Source organism: Gekko japonicus, unplaced genomic scaffold, assembly GCF_001447785.1.
Source record: "Gekko japonicus isolate JY-2015 unplaced genomic scaffold, Gekko_japonicus_V1.1 scaffold7642, whole genome shotgun sequence".
NCBI classification, from domain to species: domain Eukaryota; kingdom Metazoa; phylum Chordata; class Lepidosauria; order Squamata; family Gekkonidae; genus Gekko; species Gekko japonicus.
In genome coordinates, this window is record NW_015173924.1 from 3,742 (window position 1) to 14,535 (window position 10,794).

Genomic DNA, 10,794 nt, shown 5'->3' on the forward strand with positions numbered 1-10,794 from the left:
CCTGCCCAGTGAGGCTTCTCCCTCCCTCCTGAATTTCCCTGTTCTCTGGGTTTTGTAGCCACCATCCAGTCATTGCAATAAAGGACATTCTCTGCCCCTGGACTTGAATGTAGACTCCACTACCACCTTGCCCTCCTATGCTTAGCTCTTGGGTTCTCCTGGGAAGTAGGGTAGCTGCAACCCCTCCCTTTCCCTCTTTTGGTACACCTGAGTAAAACAGGGGCTTTAATATGTATCACAGGGACCAGAATGACTCCCTTTGAAATTAAATACAATTAGTAAAGACTTGAAAATGCACACAGGATCTGTGAACACAAGATACTGAGCAAAGACAAAAGAAAAGCTGATAGAACAACAATTTCATAACTGTTACATAACCGGAATGATGGGAAATTAGAACTGGCTATCAGTTTTGGACGTTGCAAGCCTCTAGAACTCAACCATCACATTGTTGCAGTGGTTTCAGGTGTCCCCCTTTGTGGTTTGAGAAACATGTGTTCAACATGTTGTCTAGGTAGATGGAAGAGAATGGCTCAGTCTGTCATGGGGAAAAAAATTGAGCTAAGAGTGCGTTGCCAATCACGGTTCAATTTATGTCCTGATGGAGTGGCCAGTCCAAGGGCAGCAAAAATCAGGATTTTACAAAGGGGTGGAGCCACTGAAAACGTGTCACTGACAGTGCAAGATGAGGACTGTGTGAATACCTGAAGGTGACATCAACCCCTGCCCCCCAGTGCGACTCTCTAGGAATTCCCCAATACTCTGTGGTAAAAGCCATGGATATTACGGAAAGTCCTCTGGAATTGTGGGCTTTTACCTCTTCTTTCCTACCACCTCCTATTACCTCTCCTTCTTTGAACACCTATGTTGCTACCTTATACTGAATCGGACCACTAACTGGCAGCAGCTCTCAGCAGAGGTCTTTCACATCACCTACTACCCTACCTTTCAAATGGAAATGCCGGGGATTGTCCCTGGGACCTTCTGCATGCCAGGCAAATGCTCAACACTGAGCTACGGACACTTCCTTTTTGCCAGCTTTGGATGCAGCAAAACCAAAATGGATCTCTTCGGAAGTTCTTTCCGCAGCATTCATTCAAGAAACACCCCAAATCACGCTTCCTTCCTTTGTCTTGTGTCTGGCAGTGGAAGTTTATTCTCATTAGTAAAACCAAAATAGTTGCATTCATAAATTACTTCTCTCCTAGAAGAAAGTCATCTAAAAATCTCTTTGAAAGTGAAAGGTATTGGTGAGCACACTCCAATCCATCCAATTGATTCCCTTGATGTTCTTTCTCTTTTCACCAAGCTCCACACCCTACTTCAGAGAATTGCTTTCAACAACAGCGCTGGAGATGAAGTGTCCTTTGATGAACAACGAGAACTGAAAGGTGGATTTGATATTACCAACTTGATCACTTTCCCAAATAACTCCTATGTCAGAGTCAAGATCGGGAGGCTGGATCCTCAGGATCCTCTTGGTAAAACAGTGATGATCGATCAAGACAGGATTAAATGGAACAGACACTTTTCACAGGTGAGAAAACATCTCAGTGTCTCTCAAAATACAAAACCCATTGTCATTTAAGGAAATGGGTAGGCAAAATGGAGAGTAATTCCGAAGCAAAACACTCATAGTGGCTTCTCCGTTCTAAATTCTTGCTTTCTTCAAGGACAGGTGCCTCCTTTCTCTCTGTGTAATGATCCCTGCAAGCCTGGTTACAGCAGAAGAAGGAAGGAAGGGGAGAAATTCTGCTGCTACCATTGTGATCTGTGTCCAGAAGGGAAGATGGCAGACAAAGAAGGTAGGAAATGCTCTGGTCAAGATTGCTCTTGTTAAAGATTCCCAAAAGTTTGATCACTTGAAGGGTAGGAATTTAAACCTCTGCACTTTGAGGAAACATCCAAAAAGACCTATATATGCTGCTTTGTCATGATGCATTCAGAAAGTATAACAGAAGTCGAGTCCTACTGGATCAGACCAGTGGTCCATCAAGTCCAGCACCCTTTCTCAATAGTAGCCAATCAGTTCATCTCGATGGCCAACAACAGGTCATTGAGGCCAAAGCCTTCCCTTGATGTTGCCTCCCAGTGCTTGTACTCAGAGATTCATTGCCTCTGAAGGTGGAGGATCCCTTTAGTCAACATGGTTAGTAGCCATTGATAGGTTATCCTCCATGAGTCTGTCTGATTCCCTTTCTAAGCTTCCTGACTCTGTGGCCATCTCTACATTAACTGGCAGCAAATTCCATGTTTTTAATTAAGTGGTGTGTAAAGAAGTATTTCCTTTTGTCTCTGCTGGATCTGCTGTCCATTAGTTTCCTAGAATACCCTTGAAGTCTAATATTTTGGGTGAGGGAGACAAAGTTATTTTGTCCTCACTCTCTATCCCATGCAGTATTTTGTTAACCTCTATCATCCCTGTCCCTTTAGTCATCTCATTTCTAAACTGAAAAGGCATCTAGACTCTTCAACCTTTCCTCATTGGAGAAGTCCTCTAACCTCTTAATAACCTCGATCACCTTCTACTGTACTTTCCCCAGCTCTGTGATGAGATATGGTAATCAAAATTGCTCATAGTATCTACACAGAGGCATTATAATATTGGCTGTTTTATTTTCAGTCATTTTTCTAATGCTCCCCAGTATAAAGTTAGAATATTTTTTCTGCTGCAGTAGACTGGGTCGACACTTCCACTGAGTTATCCACTAAGACCTCAAGATCTCTTTCCTTCTCAGTTTCTACAAGTTCAGTCTTCATTTGCATATACTTGAAGCTGGGAAATTTTTTGCTACTTTACACTTAGTTCTCTTGAACATTCCTGTGCATTTCTCTATTTCCAGAGATTTTTGAGAACTTATGGGAAATCAGATTCAAAGGAAACAGAATTACTGGACAGCAATAGGGCTTAGTCCTGTTTTAAGGACAGAGACTATTTGGTAAGAAATTGAGAAGCATCAACAGGAACCATGAAAGTCCCGCAAAAGTTCTTTAACCACAATAGGATTCATGCTCTCATCTCAATATATCCTTGAAGGTGCAAATGGCAGCATCACTTCTTACATAGTTTCAATGTTAGAACAGGTTTATAAAACTGTTTTCATCATGGATTGATGATACAATGTTACGTACAATCTAACAAAAGCTATTCGACCTAGAATTACATAATTTTCATCCTTCACATTCGCATATTTACTCACAAGCTCACCTTAACCTCTCTACGCAATATGGCCAAATGGCCCATTATTTACATAATCTCAGCCTTCCTTCCCATCGAAGAGCCTTTACGTTGGCTCGACTAAACATCCTTCCCTCAAACATGTTGCAGGGTATGAAACAGTTATGTATGAAACTGTTACCCCTTCGGCCACACTTGTTTACTAATAATCTTAAAGCTGTTCAATATCTTCCTAACGATGTTAATACTGATACTATTATTATGGTCGCAGAATTCTTAGCTGAATCAGCCGCACAGAGACAGCCTTTTAACGTAATACTAATATTTTATTGTCTAAATTTACCTACTGGAATTCAATATATCATCTTAAATGTATTTATTATATACCTCTATGCAATTAAAGATGTCTGAATCTGAATTTATTATGAAACTGTCTAAGTAGGTTATCTTCCCCTTTCAGACATGGATTATTGTATCATTTGCCCTGAAGGTCATTATCCAAACCAGAGACAAGACCAGTGCCTTCCCAAGATTTCAAACTTCCTTTCATTTTCTGAACCTCTGAGCATTGTTTTAGCCTTTTTAGCGCTTTTCTTCTCTCTGATAACAGCTCTGGTGCTGATGTCCTTCATAAAACACAAGGACACTCCCATTGTTAAAGCCAACAACCAGAGCCTCACCTACATTCTGCTCATCTCTCTTTTCCTTTGCTTCCTCTGCTCCTTGCTCTTCATTGGACAGCCTAACAGGGTGACCTGCCTCCTCCGACAGATGACTTTTGGCATCATCTTCTCTGTTGCTGTTTCTTCTGTTCTGGCAAAAACAGTGACTGTGGTTGTGGCATTTATGGCCTCCAAGCCGGGAAACCTTTTCAAAAAATGGGTGGGGAAACAATTGGCACGTTATATTGTTATTTCTTGCTCCTTTGTTCAAGTTGGCATTTGTGCTGTTTGGCTTGGTTCTTCACCTCCCTTCCCAGATACTGACATACATTCACTGAGAAGAGAAATCATAGTGCAATGCAATGAAGGGTCAGTCACCATGTTTTATTGTGCCTTGAGTTACATTGGATTTCTTGCCACCTTCTGCTTCATTGTAGCTTTTCTAGCAAGAAACTTGCCTGACAGTTTCAATGAAGCCAAGTTCATCACCTTCAGCATGTTGGTCTTTTGCTGTGTTTGGCTGTCCTTTGTCCCAACCTACCTGAGCACGAAAGGAAAAGACATGGTTGCTGTGGAGATCTTCTCTATCTTAGCTTCCAGTGCTGGCTTACTGGGCTGTATCTTTTTGCCCAAATGCTATGTCATTATTCTGCGGCCAGAATTGAACAGAAGAGAGCAGCTGATAAGGAAAAAGCACTAAATTCTTTAATCAGACAGGTCCTTGTTCTCCAGTTGTATTTTTTAAATCAAACTCAAATATGGAATTTTTGTTTTGTGGAGAGAATGAAACCCATGAAACATTTTAAGAATAGAATAGAATAGAATAGAATAGGAATAGAATAGAATAGAATAGAATAGAATAGAATAGAATAGAATATAGAAATTGTTACTTCAAGTTTCATTATATCCTAGAAGATTTAGGGAAAACTAATGTTGGGAAAACTAACCTTGAACATTTTGGGAAAACTAACCTTGAAGATCACTACAAGACTAAAGAAGACTTTTTGAATATGACGAAATGCATAGAATTAATCAGAATTGCCAGTAAGAATAAACTTCCATGTGATATTTTGGAGAAATTCACACTGAATAAAACAAGGGATTTTATACTGAACAAGCAGAGAGTTTCTCCTCTTAAAATTCATGTGACTGAGATCCAGGTTTTTCAAGACCTTCCTTCAATTCTTTTGAAAAAAAGGAGATACTTTGTTTTTGTAAAAGAAACCCAACAACAGAAAGATATAAAATACCATTAGAGAATCCCATTTACATTAGAGGTGTATTTACCAAAGGGTAGAAGAATTATATTTATGACTGAACAAGCTAAACAAGCAGAAGAACGATCCGACACTGAAACAAGCAGTGAAGAAGGAAAATTGGACCAAGCTGCTGCACTTCTTTAAAGATGAATAATCTGAATGTATTATCAATCAACATCAATGGCATTAACTCTCCTACTAAAAGATCCAGAACCTTCAGCATTAAAGAAACAAAAAGCATACATTATATGTATACACGAAACCCATATAAAGAACAACATGAACATATTTTGATAAACAGGAAATTGGGCAGGATACATGCAACATCTGCAAATGAGAAGAAAAAAGGTACAGCGATTTACATAACAAACCAATGAATCAGAGTTACACAGGAGTTGAAATATCCAGAAGGAAGATACTTCATTTTGAAGGCCAAATTACCAGGTGGTAAGACTGACACACTGGTATAATTTTTATGAGATTTCCCCCCAAAAGTTATTAAATTAATAACTTTAAAAAGTTATTAAAAGAAGGGAAAATTATGATTTTTGGGGACATGACTGGAGTTTTGGATCCTAAAAAAAGACAAGACAAGGAAGATAAAAAGAAGTAGACTTCTGAAGAATGTTTCTGGTATATGGATATATTACACTTAATTGACACTTGGAAAGTGATGAATCCCAAATCAGGAAGTTACACTTTTTATTCCAACAGACATTAAGTGTATTCAAGAATTGATATGTGCTGGATGTCTAAAGTGTTAATTACAAACCTAAAGAATGCTGAGATTTGACCAAAGATATTTGCAAATCGCACCCCTCTCTAAATACCTTGGCAAGGGAGAAGATTGGGGAAAAGAAGGTGGAGATTAAATGATGATATCCTGCTTCAAAAAGAAGTAATTGAGAAATGCAACAAGTACTTAGCTGAATTTTTTAAACTAAATATAACAGAAAATGTGTCCCTGACAAAGATTTGGGAGGCAATAAAGCTTTTATGAGAGGAAACCTTATTGTGAAAATAATGGAAAGAATTCAAACATTGGAAGAGCAGCATATAAATACATCAAAGAAAGCTGTTTTAAAAGAAATCAAACAATTGAAAAATCAATTAAATGTGATTGAAACAAAAGAAATCCAGAAAAAAAGATTTATCAAACAAAAGTACTTTGAACATGCAAACAAAGATGGACAGTATTTGGCATATTGTTTAAGAAAAGAAAGTGAAAGAAGGTCAATAACTGGAGTAAAAAATTAGATGAAATTTCCTTTCGAGGATATACATGAACAGTTTGTTCACTTTTTCACATCTTTACAAGAAAAAGAACTGAGGAAGGTCTATTTAGAAATATTTCAATACCCAAATTTATGAAAGATTATATAGATATGTTAAACCAGAATACTACAATACATCTCACAAGCAATTAAGAAATTGAAAAAGGATAAAGCTCGAGGCCCAAATGGTTTGTCGGCATTATATTACAAATGCTTGGAAGAAGAGTTAATCCTGCCACTCCAAAAATGGATGGATCAAATAAGTGAAAACAAAGTACCTCCTCAGTCATGGCAAGAAGGACATATAACATTAATTCCCAAGGAAGGGAATGATCCAACATTACTTCAATCATATAGACCTATTTCGTTATTAAATGTGGATTATAAACTTTTTGCCTCAGTAATGGTGGAATGGCTTAAGAGATGTATAACAAAAACAATTCATCCTGATCAGACAGGGTTCATCCCCAAGAGATACATGAAAGAGAATGTTTGCTTGATAATTGATGCTATGAAATTTGTACGAAGTAAAGAAGAGGAAGCCGTTTTTATGGTTTTAGATGCTGAAAAAGCTTTTGATAATTTATCTTGGACTTTCTTGCAAAGAGTGTTAGAGCATTTAAATTGTGGAGATAAATTCCTTAATTGGATTCAAGGAATTTATATGAAGCCGAGTGCTAAAATATTAATCAATGGATTGTTATCAGATGATTTCCAGATTGAAAAAGGAGTGAGACAAGGTTGTCCTCTATCACCTTTATTATTTACTAGGAATAAGGTCCATCATGGAAATAAATACAACAAGCTCTAGAAAGAGGCTCTGGGAGAGTGCCCAGGCCTTGGGCACTCAGTGTCAATTTGCTGTGGTGACCTCAACATGGTATAATGACACAGAGTCCACCATTTTCTCCAGAGGTACTGACCTCTGCTACCTGAAGAGCAGTTGTAATTTTGAGTGATCTCCAGCCCTCACCTGGAGATTGGCAACAATTTTTACCCAGGATGAAATGGCTGGTTTGGAGGGTGGAGTCTATGGCATTGTACCTGTCTGAGGTCCAACCCCTCCTCAAACCCCACCCTCTTCAGCCTCCACCTTTCAAATCTCCAGGAATCTCCTAACCTGGAGTTGGCAACCCTATCTCCCTCCCAGCCACCATCAACCTACCATTATCTGCCCCCTCACTCTTCAGCTTTCCACCTCCTCCCCTCCCTCATAGAAAGTAGTTGTAATTCTGAGTGATCCCCAGCCCTCACCTGGAGATTGGCTGGGAATGGCTGGTTTGGAGGGTGGAGTCTATGGCATTGTACCTGTATGAGGTCCCACCCCTCCTCAAACCTCACCCTCTCCAGTCTCCATCCCTCAAATCTCCAGGAGTTTCCCACCTGGAGTTGGAACCTTATCTTCTTCCCAGCCAATCATCAACTTACCTTTATTTCCCCCTCACTCTTCAGTTTTCCATCTCCCCCCCACACCTGCAGCCTCTACCGTGCTCTGAAGCCCTGATTGCTACATTACATTGGCTGTCATGGGGGGCCATCTCAGCAGGGTATAAGGACACAGAGTCCACCATTTTCTCCAAGGGAACAGGTCTCTGCCATCTGGAGAGCAATTGTAATTCTGAGGGATCTCCAGCCCTCACCTGGAGATGGGCAGCAATGTTTCCCCAGGAGGCAAAGTAGTCTTTCACTGCAATGGGGACCAAAGCAGCTTACATCATTCCCCTCTCCCCCTTTTGACTTGCACAAGAACCCTGTGAAGTAGGTTAGGCTGAAAGTCTGTAACTGGTCCAAAATCACCCACTCAGAACCTGGGTCTAGCAGACGCTGCTCTGAAGCGCTGACTGGTATGCCTAGGGTAGCGAACCTCCAGGTGAAGCCTGAAGATTTCCAGGTATCACAACTGAACTTCAGACAACAGAGCTCTCTCTCCCCCTGGAGAAAATAACTGCTTTGGAGGGTGGCCTCTATGGCATTCGATTCAGCTGAGGCCTCTCCCCTCCCCAAATTCTAACTTCTTTAGACTGGCTTCCTTAGACACAGAATAGTCAGGAATTTCCCAACCTGGAGCTGGCAACCCTAGTAAGGACTGGCCCCAATGAGTTCCTCACAAAGGCCTGGAAAGGGTTTCCTTTCTTTGTCTTTTTACTGATAGAATCAATCTTGGTTGTCTAGCCTCAGCCACTGAGGCAATAGTCCCACAGGAGCCAAGCAAGAGAAGTGTCTTCGTCAGGACAGACAGCCATCTGGCAGTTATTCTGGCAGGAAACAGTGGCTGAAGTGGGAGTGGGTGGGGAAGAGGAGTGGACCCAGCAACCAGCCAATGGCACACAAGTACTCTTGAGTGGCGGTTGATGGGCCAATGGGTGATGGAGCGCACTTCACAACCAATGGGAGAGCTGAAAACGGCCAACAAGCTAAGAGAATTATTATATTAAGATTCTTCAAATGGAAATATTTGCTTCTGGTATCAGAGAAGATCGAAACATCAAAGTTCTGATTGTTGACAGAGAAGAATTTAAGATAAAAAGTTATGTGGACATGTTGTTTTAGTAATATTTAATCCACAAAAGTAAATGCATTACCTCATGAGACTTACAGAAAAGTTTGGTTCTTTTTCAGGATTTAAAATTAACAGGAATAAAACTAAAATAATCTCTAGATTTCTTACAAAACAGGAAGAAGATAATGTTAAAACAATTACTGGATGTGACATTGTAATCAATTCAATAAAATACCTGGGAGATAATGTGTCAGCGGAAAATGTCATGCTTTTTCAGGAAAATTATGAAGTAGTAGGGAAGAAAATACTAAAAGATTTGGAAAGAGGGTCCTAATTAAAGTTGCCTTGGCTTGGTAAAATCTCTACAATAAAAACGAATCTCTTGCTATAAATAAACTTTTTATTTCAAGTGCCTCCAAGTGGAATTCCTGATAAAACCCTAAAGAATTGGCGAAGTCAGATAAATGCATTTATATGGAACGGTAAGAGACCAAGAGTCAGATTCAAAGTATTACAGGATGAGAAGAAAAGAGGAGGCCTAGCAGTACCTAATATTAAGCTAGATTATCAAGCAGCTGGTTTAGTATGGATTTCTGATTGGATCAAAATTCTATATGAAAGATTGATGAAATTGGAAGTTGCTGACTTGACGGAAGGTTTGCATACCCATCTTTGGATAAAAAACCTGGTAGAGTGCTTCAAAAAGAAATGAAATATAAAAGTCATGTTATTAGAGACCGTTTACTGAAAACTTGGTAGTTGTTAAATACAATAATTAGTCCACCCATGTCACCTATAATGTCACCAATTGATGCTTATTATGATAAATATGAGAGAGAAAAACATCGATTTTATAGCATATCAAGACATGATTAACACACAAGGGAAAATTAAATCCTGGCAGACTATTGGTGAGGAAGTGGGAAAGATACATTGGCTAGCATATTTCCAATTGACATTGAGAATTAAAGAAATAGCACATGCAAGAAAAGACAGATTGAGAGACCTGACAGACTTTGAAAAGGTAGTATTGAATAAAAAATATCATATTCTAAGAGACATTTATAAACTATTACTTACATATGACACAGAAGCAGAACAAGTCAAGATGTGTATGGTGAAATGGATGCAGAATTTTGATAAAGAAATCTCAAGATGGCGGCATAATCTCATTTTAACAATGAGGAAAATCTGTGGATGGAGGATATAAAATTTACAAGAAGTCAGAATTTAGAGAAAGCTGGTAACAGATATTCTTTCATTGGTATATCACTCCAAAAGATATAGAGAGAATGGAACAAAATTATTTTGGAAAGTGTTGGAAGTGTAAAGTGATCGATGGTACCTTCTATCATAGTTTGTAAAAGACTAGTAAATACTGGAAAGAACTACATACTGAAATTCAGAAAAATCTGAACGTAAACTTTGCCATGCTACCAGGCAGAAACTATGTTATTGGGAATTATACCCATGAATACTGAAAGAGCAACACATGAACTATTTTGATATATGTTAACAGCAGCACTAGTAGTGTTTCCAACTAAATAGAAACTGTTCTGCCCAAATTTTAAAAAATGGAAAGATAAGATGGAAGAATATGCTGTTATGACAAAATTGGCGAATCATATAAACAACAGACCAAGTAGTGAAACTGAGAATAAATGGAGAGCTATTTATACCAATTATAGATAGAGCTGTAAGAGTGATAAAGCTGGTTTTTCTCTCTCCCATGGGGCCAAGAGAGCCAGGCTGCAATCCAGCACCCACCCCAGAGAAGAAGGGGGCATGTATGCACACAAAAGCTTATCCCTGGAATAAAACTGTGTTCGTCTCTTAAGGGTGCCATGGGATGACTTGGATTTTGCTCCCTCTTCAGATGGCTTCAACAAGGGCCATGAGAACATAAGAACATAAGAGATGC

General features: G+C 39.2%; 1 protein-coding gene across 1 annotated transcript; it reads left to right on the plus strand.

Annotated features, from left to right (window-relative positions):
• Positions 1-1,309: 1,309 nt before the first annotated feature.
• LOC107120870 (vomeronasal type-2 receptor 26-like) lies at positions 1,310-4,540 on the plus strand (the record flags this gene model as incomplete). The annotated part of the gene is made up of 3 exons (XM_015423636.1): positions 1,310-1,537; positions 1,679-1,805; positions 3,639-4,540. Coding segments are annotated over 3 exons (1,257 nt in total), but the record flags the coding sequence as incomplete, so codon positions are not given.
• Positions 4,541-10,794: the final 6,254 nt, after the last annotated feature.